At 52.5% G+C, this 22326-nt stretch overlaps 4 protein-coding genes and 1 long non-coding RNA gene across 7 annotated transcripts; 1 reads left to right on the top strand and 4 right to left on the bottom strand.

Moving 5' to 3' along the window:
* Positions 1-284: 284 nt before the first annotated feature.
* Positions 285-2424, bottom strand: TMEM102 (transmembrane protein 102). The gene is made up of 2 exons (XM_084762334.1): positions 1726-2424; positions 285-1620 (listed from the first exon to the last, which is right to left on the bottom strand). Exons 1-2 carry the CDS (start codon positions 1937-1939, stop codon positions 305-307), a joined length of 1530 nt encoding a protein of 509 aa, XP_084618460.1. The 5' UTR covers positions 1940-2424; the 3' UTR covers positions 285-304.
* Positions 2425-8457: 6033 nt separating this feature from the next.
* SPEM3 (SPEM family member 3) lies at positions 8458-12744 on the bottom strand (the record flags this gene model as incomplete). Its single annotated transcript, XM_084762333.1, has 3 exons — positions 8458-12033; positions 12205-12262; positions 12526-12744. 3 exons carry the CDS (start codon positions 12742-12744, stop codon positions 8708-8710), a joined length of 3603 nt encoding a protein of 1200 aa, XP_084618459.1. The 3' UTR covers positions 8458-8707.
* On the top strand, positions 11961-16101 carry LOC311586395. The gene is made up of 3 exons (XR_014775526.1): positions 11961-12098; positions 12482-14226; positions 16016-16101. It is a non-coding gene; the product is annotated as an uncharacterized lncRNA (long non-coding RNA).
* Positions 14174-18830, bottom strand: SPEM2 (SPEM family member 2). Of its 3 annotated transcripts, none has more exons than XM_084762336.1 (3): positions 16199-18830; positions 15999-16056; positions 14174-15550 (listed from the first exon to the last, which is right to left on the bottom strand). In XM_084762336.1, exons 1-3 carry the CDS (start codon positions 16334-16336, stop codon positions 14223-14225), a joined length of 1524 nt encoding a protein of 507 aa, XP_084618462.1. In that variant the 5' UTR covers positions 16337-18830; the 3' UTR covers positions 14174-14222. The 3 variants fall into 3 exon arrangements, with proteins under 3 accessions (XP_084618462.1, XP_084618461.1, XP_084618463.1); XM_084762335.1 differs by having other exon boundaries at positions 14174-15553; positions 16199-18829; XM_084762337.1 differs by having other exon boundaries at positions 14174-15461; positions 16199-16251.
* Positions 18831-20400: 1570 nt separating this feature from the next.
* SPEM1 (spermatid maturation 1) lies at positions 20401-21735 on the bottom strand. Its single transcript, XM_084764327.1, has 3 exons — positions 21488-21735; positions 21302-21359; positions 20401-21149 (listed from the first exon to the last, which is right to left on the bottom strand). Exons 1-3 carry the CDS (start codon positions 21629-21631, stop codon positions 20428-20430), a joined length of 924 nt encoding a protein of 307 aa, XP_084620453.1. The 5' UTR covers positions 21632-21735; the 3' UTR covers positions 20401-20427.
* Positions 21736-22326: the final 591 nt, after the last annotated feature.

Raw genomic sequence — 22326 nt, 5'->3', positions numbered from 1 at the left:
GTGTGAGCCCAGCTGATCAGAACGAGGTCTCCAAAAGCCAGTTACCCCCCCCCCCCGCCTTTGCCAGTAAATACATTCCTTCTGTTTGCTGTAGACTCTGAAAGAATCGAGCAGAGAGGTTCGGGGGTGTGTGTGGGGGGGAGGTGCCAGCCAGACTTAGAAAACTTGGGCCTCGGGCAGGGCAGAACACTGGGGAGACCTTTTAGAAAAAGAGGCTTTGAACCCTAAAACACACAGTCGAGCAGCCCCCTCCTCGACCCTCTCGCCCAAGGAAACACTTTCCATTCCTGTAAGAGTAGAATCTTTAATGGGTCCCGCCCCCTACGCCGGCTAAACCGCCCCCTTTGCGGGCAACCTTGGCTTCCTCCACCGCCTCACGTAAGGCCCGCGCAGGGTCCCCGCGGAGCTGTGCCAATGCCCCGCGCAGGGCAGCGGAGCCATCTCCCATACAGAGCTTTCGGCCACTCAGAAAATAATGAGGCAGCGTCCCGGCCTCCAGCACTCGGTTCAACTCATCCAGGAGCCCAAGGCAACAAGCGCCGGCATTTTCCGGCCGTGCCAGGTAGAGCGCGGGGAGCCGCTCGCACGCCCAGTAGAGCAAGGTCCGCAGGAGGTAGGGCGCAGAGGCCCGGGTCCCCGCCACCAGCGGGCGCAGGAGCGCCTGGGCCGCCGCGTGTGCCTGGAGCAGCGGCGCGGGGATGCGCGCTTTGAGCGCCAGCTCCTGGCGGGCGAAGCACAGCTGCCATCCAGGGGCGGCCTGCTGCTCTGGGAGGCTGCCCGGCACTAGGTAGAAAGAAGCCGACTCCGAGGCCAGCGGACCCGCCCACGAGTGGCTCCGAGCCGCGTCAGGCCAGCCTGTCACTGTCACCACCGGGATCAGGTCGAATAGCAGGAGGTGGCGTGGGGGGTCTGGAGTTGCCAGGAGGACCGTGGTGACGCCCGCGTGGCGAGCTGCATGGACTAGCCTCGGAGCGCCCGGGACCGGGGTCAGGGACTCAGCAACCTCAGCCAGCTTATCGAAGAACCATGAAGCCACTTGGGTCGGGCATAGTGTAGGCCATGCCTTCGGAGCCTCCGACGGCTTTGGGACTGGCCTTTCCTCGGTTTCCAAAGCGTTGCTGCTCGGCGTTTTCAGTGGTTCGGGAGTTTCAAGGTTGGTGTTGTCATTATTAGGCGATTGCGACCCTGAAAGGTCACTAGATGCTTTTTCCAAAGACATGTGCGCCTCAGGTTCCGGGACATAATCGCGTGACGTGTCCACAGAGCTTTCCCGGTCCGTGGGACTCTCTTTACTATGGGTTTGGTGAATCAAATCACGTTCCCCTGGGACAGGGGGCCCTAGGCAATCCTGCCAGGTCTCCCGGACAGAAATTCCACACATCCGCTCTGGAAGGCGGAGCCACGCATAAGAGGATTCCAGATCCAGCAACAGCGCGGGCCCGGCGCCATCCAGAGAAAACACAGGCACAAGGACTGTAAAACCGGCATCATAATGAGGTCCTCGGGCGTAGGGCCCTAAAGGAGCATGCCCTAAATCTAGAGAACCTTCTCGAATCCCACCGCGAAGCAGTAAGAGTTCTGTCTGGGGTGGAAAACGCGGGTCCTGGCGGTGAACTAGCCCTAAAGGAAGAAGAAGGCTCGTGAAAGGCGTCATGGTCCAAGGCCGGGGTGAGAAATGGCGAGGCTGCGGGGGTCTGCAAATCCCCCGCGGTTGCAACTACTTACCGAGCAGAGAGAAGACAAAATCCTTGGCTCGGAGAAGATCAGCTCCAGGCTTGGGCCCTTCGCTCCAACTCTCCTGAACACCAAGCTCCTGAATCAGCTGAGTGAGCTCCTGCAGCTGTGCGCCCGAGCAGAAGTCGATGTCTGTGAGCGGCCGGGCTGGGGCTGGGGGCGGCGGGCCCCACCAGGGAGCACTCCCCCACATGGTGGAGGCCATGGCTCTCTGGCCTCTGGGCCAGAGCAAACAGACCCGAGTTAGCTGTCAGGCCTTTCTTTGGCTGCGCAAAAGTTCTCCAGTTTCCCCCCTCCTTCTGAGGCGGAGCAAGGGCTAGAGTCCACAAGTCGGTCTTGAGGATGGTGCGCTCTGTGTTAAGTCCTCGAAATGAACAAGTGACTATTTCCTTTGTCCTTTTCTTAGATGTTAAGTTGCGGCCCGGTGAATCGGTTCACCTGACTCAGCACGTTACCAAAAAAAAAAAAAAAAAGCTATTTGGCCCCTCCTGGGGAACACAGTAGCCAATCTTTGTCACCAGCCTTTGACCACCTCCCTTTATTCCTTTTTTCGGAAGTCTCATTGGTCCGTGGCTTTTCGAGTAGGGGGTAGTTGAAAAGGTGGCGAACAGAAAGCGCCATAAAAGATTCTACAGGTAACTTCCTGATGGCCACATGTCCACGCCCTTTTCTGAAAGCTGTCTGGGCGGCTCCGGACCGGTCCCCGCCTCCTGTGAGAGTTAAGTCACGCCTTTCACCCTCCTGAGCTGTTGCTACGCTGGGAGTTGTAGTTTCCCCGCAACACTTGGCCCGGCACCTGCACACCCCTTCCATTGTTCAAGCATGCCTACTGGAAATCGTAGTTTCTTCTCCTTTCTCTCCCCTCCTCTCCTTTTATTTTTGGGACTGGGTCTCACTGGGATGCTCTGGATGGTTTGGAACTTAGTGTGTAGACCAGGCTGTCTTCAAACTCACAGAGCTCCACCTGGCTCTGCCTCCTGAGTTCTGGCATTCAAGGCGTTCAGCACTTTCATACGAAGTCTTGTTCTGTAGCCCAAGCTGGCCAGGAACCACTATGTAGCCCAGGCTGACTCTGAACTCACAGCAAGCGTCCTAGTTCATCTTCCTGGTGCTGGGAGGAATTAGAGGCTCAGGCCACCACACCCAGCTGGACGCCATCTTGTTTTGTTCTGCCTAATCAGTCCTACACAAACACCACTGGTTGGAATTGGAGAAGAGCAATAATTGGTTGGAACTGAATAGTAAACAACAACGAAGAGACTTGCCCTCCTTCCCGTTGTGAGGCTCCAGGGCCTCTCAGGGAAATTCCAGCTTATTTTATTTCCTTGAGACAGGGCCTCACTGTGTAGCGACGGCTGGCCTGGAGCTCAGTGCATATGTAGACCAGGCTGGCCTTGAACTCACAGAGACCCACATGCTCCTGCCTCCCGAGTGCTGGGATTAAAGGCCCCTGATCATTTTGGAGACTATAACTTTGAAAAGTTGTGCAGGGCTTGGGAGGTGGAGTTAGGATGACAGCAGGTTGAAGGCCAGTTTGGGCAATTTAGATATTCTCTCTCTCTCTCTCTCTCTCTCTCTCTCTCTCTCTCTCTCTCTAATTTTAATTTTCCAAGACAGGGTCTCTCTGTGTAGCCTTTGTTGTCCTGGACTGACTTTGTAGACCAGGCTGGCCTTGAACTCACAGTGATCCCCCTGCCTCCCCTCCCAAGTGCTGGGATTACAGGCGTGTGCCACCATGGCCCATCTAGATTCTTTTTTTTTTTTTTAAGGAAAAGCTGAGCGTGGTGATGAAAGTCTTTAATCTGAGTACATGGAACACAGAGTTCCAGGCCAGCCAGGCCTATATAGAGAACCTATCTTAAAAAAAAAAAAAAAAAAGCCAGGCAGTGGTGGCGCACGCCTTTAATCCCTGCACTTGGGAGGCAGAGGCAGGCAGATCACTGTGAGTTCAAGGCCAGCCTGGTCTACAGAGTGAGTCCAGGACAGCCAAGGCTACACAGAGAAACCCTGTCTTGAGAAACCAAACCAAACCAAACCAAAACCAGACAGGAACATATAAGTGACACCGAAGTAGACATCTGAACCCCGGAAAGGGTTGCAAAGCTCACCTATGACACGCAGAACCATGGTGGAGGACACGCTGGGGAATTTGGGGTTACGTGCACAGAGAAGCCATTAGGACCAAGTTGAAAGTCCAGAGCGCACTGCCAGCTGGGCTAGGTCAGGCCATTAAAGCTAGGGCAGGAAGTTACCTTCAGCAACCAATGCTGCGAGGAAATAGAATACGGGGCGGGAACCCAGCACAAACACAGGACGGGCAGGGAGCCTGGTAATGGGACAGTAAACCCGTTACCACTCAGCAGGGATCACCGACGGGAACATCTACCACCAGGCCACGGCTTCTGACACCCCGCCTGCCTCTGCTTTCTAGCTGCCTCTGTGGGTTAGAGCATTCCTCTGGGACATCTTGAAGACCTCCAGGATTGTGATGAGTGTGATGGCTCAAGTTTATAATCCCAGCCCTTTAGGCAGCTGAGGCAGGAGGACTACCGTGAACGAGAGACTCATCTTGGGCCCAAAAGTTCCAGGTGAGCCTAGCCCGAGAGTGAGACCCTGCTCCAAAATTGGGGTAGGGCGGGGTCTGTAGACAAACTCCTGGAACCAGAGCTCACCTGGGAAGCCCAGACCGAAGGGGTTTCAAGTCTCTGCCAGGGGGTGCCCTTCCCCTAAAGATACAAGTTTATATATCCATGATGCAAGAGGCAAAATGAAAAGGAGTCAAGATTGGACCTTTTTTTTTTCCCCTTCCTGTATGGATGTGTTTGGTCTGCATGTGTGCCTGTGCACCATTTGTGTGCCTGGAGCTCTTGGAACCAGAAGATGGCCTTGGATCCTCTGGGACTGGAGTTACAGATAGTTATGAGCCACTATGTGGGTGCTGCGAACAGAGCCTGGGTCTTCTGCAAGAGCAGTCAGTAAGAAATCTCTGCTGAGCCATCTCTCTAGCTCCTGAAGGATGGGCTCACACTTTGGGGTACTAGGCATTGAGCCATTCTAAGAATAAACAAGGTTCACTGGTTTTTCTGAGAACCTTGAAAATATTAGGAATAGACCGGTGGTGGTGTCACACACCTTTAATCCTAGCACTTGGGAGGCAGAGGCAGGCGGATCTCTGTGAGTTCAAGGCTAGTCTGGTCTACAGAGCAAGTTCCAGAACAAGTAAAGCTGTTACACAGAGAAACTCTGTCTTGAAAAATAAAAAAAAAAAAAAAAAGAAAAGAAAATATTGGGAATAGGGCTAGAGAGATGGCTCAGAGGTTAAGAGTACTGGCTGCTCTTCCAGAGGTCCTGAGTTCAATTCCCTGCAACCACATGGTGGCTCACAACCATCTAGAATGACATTTGGTGCCCTCTTCTGGTGGTCAGGTACATAAGCAGGCAGGATGTTATATACATAATAATGTTTTTTAAAATTTTCTTTTCTTTTCTTTTCTTTTTTTTTTTCCAGAGCTGAGGACCGAACCCAGGGCCTTGCGCTTGCTAGGCAAGCGCTCTACCACTGAGCTAAATCCCCAACCCCTAAAATTTTTTTTTTCTAAAAAATAGAAAATATCAGGCTGGAGAGATGGCTCAGAGGTTAAGAGCACAAGATGTTCTTCCAAAGGTCCTGAGTTCAATTCCCAACAACCACATGGTGGCTCACAACCATCTATAATGTCATCTGGTTCCCTCTTTTGGCCTCTAGGCATACATGCAGGTAGCATACCATATAAAGAAATCTTAAAAAAAAAAAAAAAGATAAAGAAAGAAAGAAAAAAGAAAAGAACATACTGAGAATAGCCAGGCAGTGGTGGTGCATGCCTTTAGTTCCAACACTCGGGACTAAAGCAGAGGCAGGTGGAGTTAGAGACCACCCTAGTCTACAAAATGAGTTCTAGGATAGCCAGGGCTACACAGAGAAACCCTGTCTCAAAAAAACAAACAAAAGAACAAAGCGTAAATGAATGAAAATATTGGGAACGGATGAAAAGGAATGTTCTCTAAAGAACATTTACTTTTCTGTTGTTTTTATGAAACTGTTTCTTTACCCAGCTATTACACAAATGATTATTAAGACTCTTTTATATTTGTTTATAAACAAGCTTCATGGGCTGGAGAGATGGCTCAGAGGTTAAGGGCACTGGCTGCTCCTCCAAAGGTCCTGAGTTTAATTCCCAGGAACCACATGGTGGCTCACAACCATCTATGATGTGATCTGATGCCCTCTTCTGGCCTGCAGGTGTATATGCAGGCAGAACACTGTATGCATAACAAACAAACAAACAAACAAGCTTCACAACAGAATCCTGGGCAGTTTAAGCCTATTCTTAACCCTCTGTGTTATCCTGACACATCTTTGCCACAATCCCCAAGTTACCTGCTTTTTAGTTCTTTTGTTGCTCCAGCTGAGCCTTTTTCATTTATCAGCCTGTGGCCAAATCCCCTGCCAGATTCCCTGCTTCCTCTTCTGACTCCTCCTCCCCTGGCATGCAGGAAGTCCAGCCCTACTCTCTCTTCTGCTCAGTGATTGGCTGTAAGCTGCTTTATTGGCACACAAGGGGACACTTGGGGAGCAGAGTTTATGCAACACTGAGGCAGGAGGTTCTCAGAACAAGGCTTGCAACCAGATATTGAGGCGGGGGTGGGGGGGAGTGGGGTACAGAAATCAGCATTTGACTTACACAATAACCTTATGACAACACTTTCCAACAATTTTGTTGTTGTTTTGTTTTGCTTTTCCAGACAAGGTTTCTCTTGTGTAGCCTTGGTTATCTTGGACTTGCTTTGTAGACCAGGCTGGCCTCAAACTCACAGCGCTCCGCCTGCCTCTGCCTCCTTGAGTGCTGGGATTAAAGGCGGCGTGCCCCACGTCCTCATGAGTTTGTGCATGTGCACACCCACACACCCATGCCACAGTTTGTATGTGGAGCTGGAGGGCACCTTGCAGTAACTGACTATGTCTTTCTGCCCAGAGATCTAACATCCAGGCTCGACATCAAGGTCGTCCTGTTGCCCTTGGACTTACTGTGTAATCGTGGCTAGGCTCGTACGCCTAGTTCTGCGTCTACCTCCAAAACGCTGAGGTTACAAGCAAGCACCTCCACACGCAGTCTTTAAAGGAAAAGAGTGATCTGTGATGCCTCAGGTGTGGTGGCTCACGCCTGTAATCCTGGTGAGGCAGAAGAGTGCTGCCTCCAGTTTTGAGGCAGCCTGTCCCTGTAGACACAGCTCCTTCAGCCTGACAGAAGCACCCCCAATGACTGTGCCTCTCATAATCAACCAGAGGCCCCGTTGCCCTGGATCAAGCACACAGACATATCATGTGGTCTTTGGTTCTCACCAGGAGCAGTAACTGCGTGGGGGAAAGAGTGAAGTGCCCCGTCTCTCAGGGCCCCTGGCCGAGAGGCAAGTTATGGCGTAGTGAACATCAGGACAGCCTGAGCCACAGTGTTAGAATCTCAGCTCCCTCCTAGTCATGGAGCGCTGGGGATATTGAGGCTGCAAGGATCGCAAGTTCAAGTCCAGCACAGGCTACAGAATGAGATCATAGCTAGCCTGGGCTAAGAGCAAGAGCTATGATGGAAATATTCTTTTTTTTTTCTTTTTTCTTTCTTTCTTTCTTCTTCTTCTTCTTCTTCTTCTTCTTCTTCTTTTTTTTTATTTTATTTTTATTTTTTTATTTTTTTATTTTTTGGTTTTTTGAGACAGGGTTTCTCTGTGTAGCCTTGACTGTCCTGGACCTGCTTTGTAAACCAGGCTGGCCTCGAACTCACAGTGATCCACCTGCCTCTGTCTCCCGAGTGCTGGGATTAAAGGCGTGCACCACCACTGCCCGGCCTGTTAGAAATATTCTGAGTCTCTGTTGACCAGCTACAATGTGGCTGTCAGAACTTAAAAATGTAGAGACTGAAGAACAGAATTTAAATTGTTTTTGTCTTTTGAGGCAGGCTCTGTCTCGGCTCAAAATGGAAACCACCTTGCCTCAGCCTCCTCCATTCTGACCTTACAGGTGTGAACTACCCAGCTCAGTGTTTGTTGTTTCTGTTTTTGTTTTGAGATGGTTCTATGTAGGCCTGTCTTAGAGATTATGTAGACCAGGCTGGTCTTGAACCTACAGAGATCCACCTGCCTCTGCCTTCTGGGTGCTGGGATTAAAGGCGTGGGCCACCATGCCCAGCTTTATTATTTTTAATGTGCGTGGGTGATTTCCTGCATATATGTCTGTGAAGTACATGTGTGCAGTGCTCACAGAGCCCAGAAAACGGCATGAGGTCCCCTGGGACTGGAGTTACAGATTGCTGTGAGCCACCTGGTGAGTGCCGGGAATTCAACCTGGGTCCACAAACTGTCTCTCCTGTCCCTTCAGATTGGTTTTTTATTTTCCTAGTGAGACAGGATCTCCAGTAGCCCATGCTGATCTTGAATTCATTATATAACTGAGGGTCCCTCCCTCCTCCCTCCTCCCTCCTCCCTCCTCCTCCCTCCTCCTCCCTCCTCCTCCCTCCTCCCCCCTCCTCCCTCCTCCTCCCTCCTCCTCCCTCCTCCTCCTCCCTCCTCCTCCCTCCTCCCTCCTCCTCCCTCCTCCCTCCTCCTCCCTCCTCCCTCCTCCTCCCTCCTCCTCCCTCCTCCCTCCTCCTCCCTCCACCTGTCAAGTGCTAGTATCACAGGTGTGCAACACAGCGCTTGGTGAGAATTTTAAATTTTATTTGACATTCTAATAGTCACATTTGGCTAGTGGCTACTGTGCCCCTCCCCCTCCCAAAAAAAAAAACAGCTCTTGAGCCTAGAAGATAGTGGGTTTGGCTATAGAGCTGTGGAGGTGGAGTAGGAACGTATTGATTCTGTGTCTCTTTAAGAGGATGACGATTGATATCAGTGGTCGTGCTGGGATGGAGAGCCTCACCCACCCACAGAATGCGCCTCTTGTCTGTCTTTACTGTTGATGCGTATTTGCCCTCTCTTTGTGCAAGGCCCTCATCACACTTTGATATGCCCATTCCTTCTGAGGCTCCTCTGAGCTTCTGGGTGTCTCCGGAAAAGGGCACCTAGGAGACAGGGTTTCACACTTTTCCCTGCCAGTGACTGACTGCTTCTGGCGGGAATCAAAGACCACCTGACCTGTCCGGGTACCCAGTCCAGGGCAATGGGGCTTCCAGTTGATTTTGGGGGGCGTAGACATTTGGCGGTGCTTCTGGCAAGCTGAAGGAAACGTATCTGCAGTGTGGTATACCCAGTCTTGGCCGTCAATCTGTTGGGAGGGTGGCTGTAACTCCACTAGCACAGGTACCTCTGAAAAAGTTTTCAGGTCATTGGAGATCACTTGGGCCTTGGAAGGACAGGGGTTTTGTTTGGCTGGGACAGAGGTCCAGGGTACATGCTGCTCAGCACTGTCCTTCTGAGAAGCCATCTGGCCAGGAAAGGGTTTCACCAGGGAAGATGACAGCATTAGCGTTTGAAGTGAGCCCAAGATTTGGGCAGAATCCGTACCTGGAGCAAAGCCTGTTTGTTTGTTGAGGCCAGAGTCTGGGATAAGGCCCGAGTCCTTGCAGGGGCCAGCTTGCTGGGTAAGGCCTGGAGGCTTAAAGCCAGAGCTTTGGCTAAGCACTGGATCGTGACCAGTCACTTGGCATTCCTGAAGGTTAGGGTCTTTGCTGTATTCTGAACTGCAAATGCAAACATCTTGGTTAAGGTCCAATCTTTTTTTGGCATTCATAAGGTTTCGGGAGTCAGAGTCCTGGTTAAAATCTGGGACTCTGAAGATTCCAGAATCTTGGGTAGGGCCTAGAATCTTGTAGTCTACTGCGTCTTGTGTGAGACCTGAGCACTTATGAGGGCAAGAGGTTTGTTCAAGACCTGGGCTCTTGTGATTACTAGATTGCTGAGTAAGTCTTGAGCTTTTGTTAGCTTCAGAGTCTTGGGTACAACATGGGCTTTTCTGTGGTCTAGAGTTTTGGCTAAGATTCACATTGCTGCAGACTCCTGAATGTTGTATATTTCCTGTACCAGAACCTTCAGTGGGGTCTGGCCTCTTTTGGTTGGTTGCTGGGGAGAGATTTTTATTTTTAATTACATTGTCTTGGTTAAATGCAACATTCCTATAGACCACAGAGTCTTGCATAAAGCTCAAAGTCTTCTGGCTGGATGTTTGAATAAATATTGTATTTTTGGGGAGGCTGGAAGGTTGGATGAGACCTAAGGTTGGATGGTTCCTAAGGACACCCGCATCTTGAACAGCGGGTGAGCTTGTTAACCCGGAATCTTGAGTGATACCTAGATTTTTTTGAAGGCAAGATTCTTGGGAAATGTTTGGGTTTACACAGGGGTTAGGATCTTGAGTACAGCCTGGAAATTTGTAGGAACCCGAATTCTTGCTGAGGCTTGGGTATAGAGTAGGGCCTGTGTTCTTGTGGAGGCCTGGATCTTGGGGAAGGCCTGGGTTCCTGGGAACTGCAGCATCCTTGGCAGAAGATGGGGTCCTTTGAAGGCCAAGGCCTCGGTTAACATTTTGACTCTCGGGGGTTGGAGGCAAGATTAAGGTTTGAGAAGTGGCGGAGAACTGAGAAGAGTTAGGGAAGTGAGGAGAGGTGACCGTCTGAGGCGACGCGGAGGTTGAGAGGAAGACGGGGGCTTGTGTCAAGCTAGAGGGCTTCTGACAGTGAGGCTGAGGGACAGCAAACGTCCTGGGAGAAACAAGCGGCAGAGAGAGAGTGCACGGTGGAGGGGTGGGGGGCCGTGTGCTCTGAGCAGTGCTTGGGGAATGAAAACAAGGTTTGGAGGGAGTAGTGTCCTGGGCATAGACCAGGAACTTGGGGCAGACCGGAGCCCGGGGTCCTTCAGTTTTCCTCTCAGAACAGCAAGGATGAAAGCTACAGTACGGGAGGGTCTTGGGCTGGGAGATCTTATCTTTGGCATTATCTGAGACCTTCCATGCCGTGTTCCCAGACTCCAGGTAGCTCAGGGTAGACCCTGCAGGAGGCTCAGCACTGTCCCCGCCATGTTGCTTTGGTGTTTGCTCATCGGTACCAGAACGTACCGGGCCCTTCACCTCTTGGGGCCTGGAGAGGATGTTCAAGTCCTTCCTGAAACACTTGGGGTTCTGGGAGGCCTGCTTCAGCAAGGTGTTCTGTTTTACTCTCCGGGCGTCATAGACCGTACGGCCAGTGGAGAAGCTGGGGCTAAAAGTAGCCAACATGGAAGGAGCGGGAGGTGGGGTAGGGAGAGAGGTGGTGGCGGGGCCTTGAGAGGTTGTCATGGTCACGGGCAGTGCTAAGGCAGAGGCCAGAACACCGGGAGGGGCTGGGGCAGAGGTTGGGCCAGGCACTGGGGTGTTGGCATACGGGTGAAGCAGGGAGCGGCCTGGGGCACGGCCTGAGACCTGAGGTGTTGTTTGCTCAGGGACATGAGCTTGGGAGTAGGTCAAGGTGTGTCCTGGCATTTGGCCTGGGTCATCATGGCTTTGGGATTGGAAAGAAATGTAAGGAAGAGCCCGGGCTGGGGGTTGTGGTGATGTATGGGCCGACGCTCGCTGGGGGCTGGGGGCTGAACTCTGGCCTGGGGTTGGGGCTGGAACCTGGAGTCTGCTCGGGGCCAGGATCTGGGGCTGGGCCTGACTCAAGGCGTGGGCGTGACTGTGGGTGGGGTCCTGGACTGAGGGACAGGGTGGAGTGGGGGATCGGTTATGGGATGGGGTTGGGTAGGAAGCATTGGTTGGTTTTGGGGCTTCACCGAGAGCTGAGGTAGAGTCTGGCGGATGGGCCGATGGGGTAGAGGCTGAGGTCTGCCCAAGACCCTGGGCCTTGAGTTGTGTGCGCTCTGTGGTCTGAGTCTGGGACTTGGTGGAGAGGTGCTCATGGGTGTTGGTGGAGGAATAAGTTGGAGCCTGTTGTGGAGCCTGGGCTGGCCTGTCGACTCGTGCCTTAGCCTTTTTGTCTTGGGGCGAAGAGGATGGAGCCATGTCCAGCTTGCTTATCTTTGGAATCTTGGGAGGAGTCCTTGGCCTGGAAAATGAAGAAGCTTGGGTCTTCATGACTGTGGCCTGAGGGGCTTCCCCAGCTCCCATCAGCCCCTCTTTCCACAGTTCCCACGAAGCCTCCGTGGGGGTGCTGCCGTGTCCACATTGGGGTGGCATCTGGAAGCACCTAGAGCGGTTCTCGTCATTTGTGTCTGCTAGCCACGAGTCAAGGTGACTGACGCGCCCAAGCAGGAGGCTGGGGCGGTGGGGTAGCCGGGAAGATATTCCTGAACACAGTTTCCTGGTATCTGCGGTGGGAAAAATGCACATGGGTCGGCTGTTCAGACCAGCGAGTTGCTTGTCTGCAGGGAAGGTAGGACCAGAAAGGAGAGGGTGCTCAGGTGGGACTGGGGACGGTGACAAAGGGGACAAGCCACATCCTCAGGAGACCCTGTAGGAGGCCCCCTCCCCCTACTCACCTTTGGGGAAAAAATGATGGAAAAGAATCCGCAGGGAGCTTTTCAGATGCCTCCAGAGCTGAGGGGGGGCAGAGGAAAGAGAGACCAGAAGCTGGGTGAGCCCCAAAAAGCCAACGCTTGTGTGGCCAAATCCCAGCGGCCCTTCCGGCTTTAGCTCCTTGAGCGGTGCAGAGCTCAAGCTGAGCCTGGCAACACGGGAGACTGAGGCAGGAAGGTCTTAAGTTTGCAACTCAAACCGAGCCACGCGGTGAGACTTTCTCCCAAAATGCCTGAACAGAACTCAGAGGCCCCTCCACCCGCCCGCCGCGACCCGGCCCTGACCAGAGTCACGACATTGAATCCCACGTTGAGCAAGATGAAGCTGCCCAAAAGCAGAAGAATTGAGTCTCCTAAATCCTGGCATTTCCTGAGGTTGGTGCCCGAGCAGGTTTGGGCTCCATGGTAGGCTCGTTCACCCATGACCTGGAGTCCCAGGACTGCCTGGGCCCCATGGCCCCCACATGCTGCCCTTAGTGGGGGAGGGGAGGAGGGTTGAGTCATAATGGAGAAGGTGACTGGGATCACAAAGAGATGGTGGAAGAGAAAGTTCCCTGGTAACCAGGTCTGAGTAAACTAAGCCGATAGGCCAGCACTGCCCCGCCCCCAACACATCCCCCCCCCCACGGTGTTCAGATTCACTCAGCTCAAACAGGCTTCACTCCTGCAGTTGAAAACAAAAAAAATCTTTCGCCCCCCCCCCATCACCACTAATATCCGGGAGCCCTTGACCTCAGAGACTTGGCTGGAATCTAGATCCTTGGACGTCTTCCCACACTGAGCCTCGGGCTTTTTTGTTTTGTTTTGTTCGTTTTTTGGTTTTTCTTTTTTTCTATTTAATAACTTATTTAGTTTTATTTTTATGTGCATTAGTGTGAGGGTGTCAGATCCCCTGGAACTGGAGTTACAGACAGTTGTGAGCTGCCATGTGTGTGCTGGGAATTGAACCCAGGTCCTTTGGAAGAGCAGACAGTGCTCTTAACCACTGAGCCATCTCTCCAGCCCCTTGTTTTTTGGTTTTTCGAAACAGGGTTTCTCTGTATAACAAGCCCTGGCTGTCCTGGACTGACTTTGTAGACCAGGCTGGCCTCTAACTCACAGAGATCTGCCTGCCTCTGCCTCCTGAGTGCCGGCATTAAAGGCGTGCGCCATCACGCCTGGCTAACCGCCCCCATACAATTTTATTTTATTTATATGAGTATTTTGCCTGAATGTATGTGTTCCATGGTACACATGAAGGTCAGAAGAGCACATCAGGTGCCCTGTGACTGGACTTAAAAGTAATTGTGTCACTAAATGGGTGCTGGTCTCCTGACAACAGCTCAACCACTGACCTCTTTTTTTTGTTTTTCCTTCAGTTTTTCAAGACAGGGTTTCTCTGTGTAGCCCTGGCTATGGACTCACTTTGTAGACCAGGCTGGCCTCGAACTCACAGAGATCCGCCTGCCTCTGCCTCTCTGAGTGCTGGGACTAAAGGTGTGGAAAGACAGTTCGGAGGTTGTCTGCTCTTCCTGAGTTCAATTCCCAGCAACCACGTGGTGGCTCACAATCATCTATAATGAGATCTGGTGCCCTCTTCTGGCCTGCAGGTGTACATGCAGACAAAAACACTGTATACATAATGAATACAGTCTTTAAAAAAAATTAAAAAAGACTTGTGTGCCACCACGCTCGGCCATGACCTCAGACTCTTGAACAGCAGAACTGAGTCTGTCCCCTTTGGGAACAGGAAGAACTGGTGGGTGCCGTGAGGGCTGCGACTTGCCGTTTAGAGCTGGCGAGAACTCTCATACAGGAATAAGAGGGACCTACTGGCAGGAACATGACCCCCTGGGCAGCAAGGAGCCTCGTGCTGAGGAGGAGACTGGTTTCAGGAATCCTAGGCTGGTGAATGGGGAAGGTTCCAAACCACAGACGACGACGAGGACAAGGCTTTCTGGACTCTTTCTCTTTATTCCTTTCTCCAGGCCCCGCTCCACCCGTCAGGTGAGTTTCCCGGTGCGGCTCCTAGGCAGAGAGGGCTTTGAAGGTGAGGTGGAAGGGGGTGGCAGTGAGCTCGCCCGCCCTCTGTTCTCCAGCACCTGCCTCTTCAGCTCCACGCTGTCGTACACCTGGTAGGTGGCGTTGCCGCCGGGATTCCGACTGAGCGGCACGAAGGTGGTTGGAGGTGGGGCCGGGTCGGAAGCCTGGACTTCAGGCAAGGGCTGGGAGGAGTGAGGCCCCATCAGGCCGGAGCCCGCAGCTGGGGCCCTTTGGTACGAGGCCTCACCCAAGGCTGTGAGGGAGGTAGAGGTGATCAGAGGGTGCCGGGAGGGGAAAACCTCAGTCCAGTCAGCTGCCCGCCTGCGCTCTTGAGGTCCCCGGGAGCTGTAACCCACGTGCGCCACGGATGGGTGTGGGGTGTGGTCGGGTTGGCTGTGGGTACAGCCAGGGAGGTTCTGCCGGTGGGCCTGTGGGGAGTTGTGCTCCCGGTAGCCTTGGACCTCGGGCCTGGGGTTCCTGGACACAAAGGCAAGCGGTGGCTCCGAGCCATCCGCCCCGCGCCTCCGCGGATCCCAGGCGTCGTGCAGTGTGTGACCCCCCGAAGAGAAAGGGCTGTAGCCCACAGTGGCCCAGGAGCAGTTAGGAAGCAGGCGGCGGGTAGGCGGTGGTGATGAGGCCCACTGTTCAACTTCCGTGTTACCCCAAACCCGGGACTGTGAGTAGTGGGGACCTAAGGCCTCGAGCCTCAGTTCTGACTTGGCTTCTACTCGCTTGGGCAAGCGGCGCAGCTCCGGTGACAGGTAGAGGGAAGGTAGTGGGAGGCTGGCAAGGATTCCACCCTGGCGGCCCCACAATCCTACGTTGGAGGACAGACCTATTGGCTTATAAAAGCCGCCCCAGCCCCTATGGGGATACTTGGGGTGCGGGCAGGACTGGCCATTCTCGGGAAGGGAATCCCGGTCTTCCAGGTCAAAAAAGGGCACCGGCTTCATCTGTGACACCTTGTGGCTTCGAGGCTGTCTACGAAAGGGTGGGCAGCCATAGGAGAGTTGCCTGCTGTTCCGAAGCCGCTGCTGGTGGCTGTGGTGGCCCTGGTGGTGGAGGCTGTGGCAGAGCTGCTGGTGGTTGCTGCGGCGGGGCTGTTGGAGGCCACGGCGCCGGTAGCGCCTGCGGCTGCAGCGCTTACGGAGGTGGTGGAAAGAGGAAGAGGAACCGTGTGTGGGTTGCGCCATCTTCACCTGTACAGGATCCAGGACACAGTGGATGTGGACATCCTGGATGTTGGAGGGGGGCTCTTTGGGGGGACATTCGGGAGCCTGGATTTCATCTGCTAAGAGGCAAGAGCCAAAAGATCGGGGTTAGGAACAGGTGGTCCTGACTGTTTAGGATTAGTGTGGGTGCGTGTGTGCGCGAGCGTGTCTCATACTGTGGAGAAAGGTTAAGTGAATGCATCAACCATCAGTAAAGCGCTGTTTGGCCAATCAGCTGGGCAGAAGGACAGGAAGTGAGAGGCAGGACTTCCTGGAGGAGAGAGGAGGGAGAGAAGTTCGGTGGTTGGAGGAGGACAGCGGGCCCAGGGGTCATAGCGGCAAGTGTTTGGAATATATGTATGTTATAAGGTTTAGAGTAGTTTGTTTAGTTTATGAGTAGATTAGAATCAGTTCAGACTCTTCCTGGGGAAGTGCTGGCAGCTTTAAAGTACGGTTTAGTCTCTCTGTGTCAGTTATTTGCTTTGTAGGCCTAACGGATACAAAACACTGTAACAATATACTTACTTTTCCAATTCATCCAGCAGATGATCTTGTCTAAGGCGTTCTGCAGCCCATGCCACATCTGGAGGCGGTGGGGAGACAGGAGAGAAGACCAACCTGCTGACACCATGCCCCTTCCCAGCAACCCCACCCATTTCTGCAAGTGAAGCAAGCTTGTAGCCGGCCTTTATGCCTACGGGTGATCCACAGTAGTAGCCACTGACCACGGTTGTCACATTGATGCTGATGTTGACAAGAATGATCAGTCCCAGCAGCAGGAATAGGATGTCCTCAGCATCCTGGGGGCTTTCTTGGTGGTGATTGCAGCACCCCAGGCTGGCCTGCCACAGCTGGTTTTCCATGGTGGGGGGCCACCAGGGCCACCCCCCCACCCAGCCCAACCCACACTGTATTCATGCCAGTACTGAGAGATGCTTACTATATGGGGGTGGGGTGGGGGGAGAGCCAGGTCATAATGAGGAAGGTTAGTCATAATGTGGAGGCAGGTGCTCTTTTTTTTTCTTTTTATTTTTTTAAGATTTATTTATTATGTATACAGTGCTCTGCCTGCATGTACACCTGCAGGCCAGAAGAGGGCATCAGATCACATTATAAATGGTTGTGAGCCACCATGTGGTTGCTGGGACTTGAACTCAGGACTTCTGGAAGAGCAGTCAGTGCTCTTAACCTCTGAGCCATCTCTCCAGCCCACTGGATGCTCTTTTATTCACTATTTGATCCCCAACATGAGAACTTTTATCCTTGGCTTCTGTTTGATAGAACGTGGCCCTTGGGTCCTGAAGTTTAGTTTTCTCGGTCTCCACGCTTAACCTCATGTCTGGTCACGAGACAGTCTTCATTGGGTCAAAATATCCGTCGTGGATTTCACTGAGCTTCTGACACATAGCAATGTATGTAGCCTGTTGGCATGTCACATGTCATGCCTGCTTTGAGGCCAGCATTTAAAGTGATGGTAAGTGGCACTAGGGTACCAGCTCTCCCCATACTGACCACTCCCTTGCCGTAATCTCTCTAATACTAGCACCCACGTCCAGTGCTGGCTCACTTGTTTCAGCATTATAGCAAGACTTCCACCTGCCAACCACCAAGTGCAGCAATGGTCCTTCTTCCCAGAGGAACTGCCCTCTCACTGACCCACCCCAGCTCCAAGTTGACCAATAACCAGCCGGGCGCCGTGGCACTCGCACTCAAGCAGAGGCAGGTGGATCTCTGTGAGTTCGAGGATAGCCTGGTCTACAGAGTGAGTTTCAGGACATCTAATGCTACACACAGAGAAACCCTCTCTTGAAAAAAAATGAAAAAACAAAACAAAAAACAGCAGCACAGCATGGTAGCAATAGGTTTGGCGATCCTAACTGCTGGAGAGGCTGAGGCAGGAAGAGGTCTCCTTGCAGGCCCTCCTGGGCTAGTGACACCATCTCAGTCACACACCACACACACACACACACACACACACACACACACACATATTAAATGATAGAGAACTTGTCAAACATGTTTACTCAGCACTTAGAAAAAAAATTGCATGGTCCACACAGTTAACAAATTATAAAAAAATATAAATGTTGATGACAAAAGGAGTTAACAATCACTGTGAGAGAAACACTGAGAGCAAGGTTTTGGTTTGGTTTGGATTTTTAATGATAGCGCCTAGCAGGGGCTGTAGAGTTGGCTCGGCAGTTCAGGGTGCACCCAGCTCCAGTTCCTAACACTCAGGTCCTGTGGCTCACAAGTACCTAGAGGGAGCTGACATCCTCCTCTGGCCTCCACTGGCATCTGCACGCTGGTGCACATACTCTTCCCCCCACGTAGATAGCTAATTAATAAAATAAAAACCTAAAAAAAAAAAAAAACAAAGCTGGGAGTGGCACACACCTTTAACCCCAGCACTCGGGAGGCAGAGGTGGATGGATCTTTATGAGTTCAAGTCCAGCCTTGTGAGTCCAGAACAGCCAGGGCTACACAGAGAAACACTGTCTTGTAAAAAACAAAAACCAGCCAGGGCATGGTGGTACACACCTTTAATCCTAGCAATCCAAAGGCAGAGGAAGGCGGATCTATATGGGTTCAAGGCCAATCATGATCAACACAATTGGCCAGTCAAGGCTACGTAGTGAGACCCTGTCTCAAAAAACAAAACAGTCTTATATAATCCACCTTGGGGCCAAGTGTGGTGGCACACGCATTTAATCCCAGTATTTGGGAGGCAGAGGCAGGCAGATTGCTGTGAGTTCGAGGCCAGCCTGGTCTATAAACTGAGTCCAGGGCAGCCAAGGCTAACACACAGAGACCCTGCCTCCAAAAACCAAAAACAAAAACAAAAAAAATCCACCTTGGCCTGGAATTCAAGATGTGAATCAGACTGACCTTGAACTTGCAAAAAACATCCTGCCTTTGCCTTCAGAGTACCAGGATTACAGGCATGCACCCCCCTGCCAAAAAGTCATTTTTTTTCTTTTTTTCTTTTTTCTTTTTTTGGTTTTTTCAAGACAGGGTTTCTTTGTGAGGACTGGCTGTCCTGGGCTTGCTTTGTAGACCAGGCTCTTCCTCCCAAGTGCTGGGATTCAACGTGTGCATCACCACGGTCGGCACAAGTCATTTTTTGTGTTGCCAGAGTCTCAGGTAAGCCAGGGTGACCTTGACAGATTATCCTTCAACTCCTTGATCCACGTGCCAACCAAGCATGGTTTGTTTGTTTTTTGAGACAGGGTTTCTCTGTGTAGCCTTGGCCCCCCAAAGCATGTTTTATACAGCAAATTATTCAGCAAAAATGGAGGAAAGGTATTTACTCTGGTCTCCAAACACACAGTACATGTTCTGTATGTAACAATAAAATTAAAGTGATTAATAACAACTTTTTGTTTGGGGGTTTTGTTTTGCTGAGTTTCATTCCATCTAGCCTAGAACTGGCCATGTAAACCTATCTTAGCTTTGAACTTGCAGTGATCCTTCTGCCTCAGCCTTCTGAATACTGGGGTCACAGGGCATATGTTACCACTTGAGTGTAAATGAACAGAAAAAATAGGGTGCTTTACAGAGAATATGCTCACATTCCAGGAATCCACCCAGTCTGAAAGGCCATGGCCAGTTCCCTCAGCCTTGCTCCCACCATTGTCTGTCTGTGCACACACACAGGAGAAGCTTGGCCATCTCGTAGCCAGGGCAGCAGACCAGCTTCTCTGCTGTTCAGTGGGTGGAATATTCGGGAGAAGTTAGGTGGTGAAATGTAGGCTGGGCTAATTCATTGGGAATTTATCCACCAGCAAGAAGAATGGCAGCAGCAGCGGGAAGAGGCAGAAGGTCTTATTGTTTGTTTTTTTGTTTTTTGAGACAGGGTCTCTCTGTGTTATCTTGACCGTCCTGGACTCGCTTTACAGACCAGGCTGGCCTTGAACTAACAGCGATCTGCCTGCCTCTGCCTCCCAAGTGTTAGGATTAAAGGTGTGTGTCACTACGCCCGGTGGGAGGCGGAAAGTCTTAAGGCCGTAAACATGATCCCTGCTATTTGTGGCCACTAGCAAGTCCTGTCTGTGTGTGTGTGTGTGTGTGTGTGTGTGTGTGTGTGTGTGTGTGTGACATGGAGAGGCATAAGATCACCGCTGCTGAGACCTTATAGGTGGGCTCCTTTTTTAAAATGTATTAATTACCTATACAGTGTTGTCTGCATGTACACCTGCAGGCCAGAAGAGGGCACCAGGTCTCATTATAGATGGTTGTGAGCCACCATGTAGTTGCTGGGAATTGAACACATGACCTTTGGAAGATCAGTCAGTGCTCTTAACCTCTGAGCCATCTCTCCAGCACCCCCCCCCTTTTTTTTTTTGGTTTTTCTACACAGGGTCTCTCTGTGTAGCCTTGGCTGTCCTGAACTCACTTTGTAGACCAGGCTGGCCTCGAACTCACAGGGATCCACCTGCCTCTGCCTCCCGAGTGCTGGGATCAAAGGTGTGCACCACCACCACCTGGTTCTAAGTCTATTCTGAAGGGTTGCAGAAACTTCAGGCTCTGCCTGGGACATTGAGGCTAGAGACCCTCCCTCTCTCAGCCATCTTTGCCCAAAGAAACCAGAGCAGTAGAGAGAGCTGCTAGAGCTGCAGCCTAAGCCTGGGGTCCTTCGGCCTGAGCTAGGGCCCTGTGGCCTGAAGTCCATCCTCTAGCTCAGGACCCTCTGGACAACTGGCTGGACTTGGCGGCTTCTCTAGGCACCAAAGAAAACAAGGTAGAGACAACTGGGAGCCTTGGACAGGGCTCAGGACAGAGCCTATGAGGGCAAGAGGTGGACAAGGGCCTCCTCCGGGCTCTCTAGAGAGACCCTATTTTGAGGGAGGTCATTAGCAACTAGGGATTCTGGGCACTGTGAGGATCTTTCCTTCTATACCACCACAAACCACTTCCTCTCTTTTTATTAATTTATTATTTTTTTTGCCCCCAGTCATCTTCCTTTGAGGGGACGATACACCCATCCTTTGCTTGTTCCCTCAGCAGCGCTGGACCCAGAGACCAAGGGGTAACAGTGAGACAAAGCCTCCACCTCCCGTGTCAGCTCTCGCAGCCGACGTCTCACATCTCGGGCATCGTACACGATTCTGCCCGAGGAGCCACGTTGCGGTATTTCAGGGACAGTGGCTGGACCCCGAAAGGGTGGCGTGGCAGGCCAGCACTGTGCTTGCTCACCCTCGGTGCCTCCCCCTGCCCCCACCCCGTTGTTTTTATGGCTCAAAGACTCTGGACTGGGAGGAGGGGGGTTCACAGTATACACGTAGGCCTCTAGGTCCTGCTCAGACCGGATCTCTGTTTTGAGAGGTCGGCCCTCTCTTCTTGGCTGGAAGCGGAGGGTCTGGGGACGCTGCTCAAGAACACCTTGAGTCCAAGGTTCCCAGATCTCCTGCACGGGTTGGAAGCCTTCCCACTCCTTAGGAGCATCCCAGTGGTGGGAGCAGATGGCGAGGTGCTCTTCAACGCTAGTGTCTGGCGCCCAAGCTGCCGGGCGGTGGGCGCGCCGGGATGGAGAGGCCCTACGGCGATGACGGGTGGGTGGGGGGGTCACGGTCATTTTCACAGGCTCCATGGAACATCGAAGATGGATTTCGGGGTAGGTCTGCTTCCTCGACGGCTGAGTCTGCTTCCCAGGTGAGGAGGGTACCTTAGTGGTTTCTGTGGGTTTAGGGAGAGGCGAGGCTGTGGGAGGGGCTGGCTTCTAGAGAGAGGGGGAGGTGGGGCTTTGAGAGAGAAGCTTCAGCTCAGCCGTAAGGAGCCAGCTTAGGGATAGAACGCCTGGTCTCGCCCCGACCCCTAGGCAGTCTTACCTTTCTCATAAATGATATGGAACACTCGGTGTAAGATGATGCGGAGTCGGCTCCAGAGCTAGGTATAGGAGGATATTGTGAACACAAGCAGGTCCTTGTAACCAGGCCTGCCTCCCAGTCACCCCATACACACACACACACACACACACACACACACACACACACACCCGCCCCCGCATCCCTGACCAGGGTCACCAAATTGATGCCAATGTTAATACAGATGACGATGCCCAATAGCAAGAGAATGGAGTTCCCCGTGTCCTGGCAGTTGTTGGTGCTGGGGCTTTGATATGAGGCCCACCCAGGCCGTGGCCGCTCAGCCATGGCCATGGCGGTCCCTAGGGCCACCAGGGCCCTTAGGCCCCCAGACCACTACCCCTAGTGCCCACTGGCCTGCCAGCCTGACCCAGAGGGTCCTGAGAGTGACCGGGTCACAATGGCGCTGGGGCGTTCCCTCATAATGTGCCAGGGTGATTCTCTCATGGTGTGAAACAGGGTTGATTCCCACGCCCCACCAGCCTTAGGGGCCAAACCTTTGACTTTCTCCCTCCCTCCCTCCCTCCCTCCCTCCCTCTCTTTCTCCTCTCTCCTCTCTCCTCTCTCCTGGTTTTTCGAGAGGGTTTCTCTGTGTATCCTTGGCTGTCCTGGACTAACTCTGTAGACCAGGCTGGCCTTGAACTCACAGGGATCCGCCTGCCTCTGCCTCCCAAGTGCTGGGATTAAAGGCGTGCGCCACCATGCCCAGCTGTATGCCTTTCTTATAGCCAGACTCCTGGGTGAGCCCACTGGCTCTCTAATCCACTGGGCATCTGCCCTCATCACTTCCTACTCCTTCTAGAACAATACCAGGCCCCGGACCCCACAGACATAGCTCCTGATCTTTTGTGTAGTTGAGATAAGGTCTCATGTAGCCCAAAATGGCCTCAAACTTTCTATGTAGCCAGGAATGACCTTTGAACTCTGATCCCCCTGTCTACCTCTCAAGTACTGGAAGTAAAGTGTGCACCAAAGACAAGGTCTCCTGC

Source organism: Acomys minous (genome assembly GCF_964271855.1).
Source record: "Acomys minous genome assembly, chromosome: 16".
In the NCBI taxonomy this organism is placed as follows: domain Eukaryota; kingdom Metazoa; phylum Chordata; class Mammalia; order Rodentia; family Muridae; genus Acomys; species Acomys minous.
This window is presented reverse-complemented; position numbering and strand designations above follow the sequence as displayed.

Coding starts and splice junctions, on each gene's coding strand:
- TMEM102 (XM_084762334.1), bottom strand. CDS start 1,939: ATGGCCTCCACCATGTGGGGGAGTGCTCCCTGGTGGGGCCCGCCGCCC. Junction 1,621..1,725: donor TTTTGTCTTCTCTCTGCTCG/GTAAGTAGTTGC, acceptor TTCTTCCTTTAG/GGCTAGTTCACCGCCAGGAC.
- SPEM2 (XM_084762335.1), bottom strand. CDS start 16,336: ATGGAAAACCAGCTGTGGCAGGCCAGCCTGGGGTGCTGCAATCACCAC. Junction 16,057..16,198: donor GCATCAATGTGACAACCGTG/GTCAGTGGCTAC, acceptor CACCGCCTCCAG/ATGTGGCATGGGCTGCAGAA. Junction 15,554..15,998: donor CTGCTGGATGAATTGGAAAA/GTAAGTATATTG, acceptor CTTGCCTCTTAG/CAGATGAAATCCAGGCTCCC.
- SPEM1 (XM_084764327.1), bottom strand. CDS start 21,631: ATGGCCATGGCTGAGCGGCCACGGCCTGGGTGGGCCTCATATCAAAGC. Junction 21,360..21,487: donor GCATCAATTTGGTGACCCTG/GTCAGGGATGCG, acceptor TCCTATACCTAG/CTCTGGAGCCGACTCCGCAT. Junction 21,150..21,301: donor CCATATCATTTATGAGAAAG/GTAAGACTGCCT, acceptor CTAAACCCACAG/AAACCACTAAGGTACCCTCC.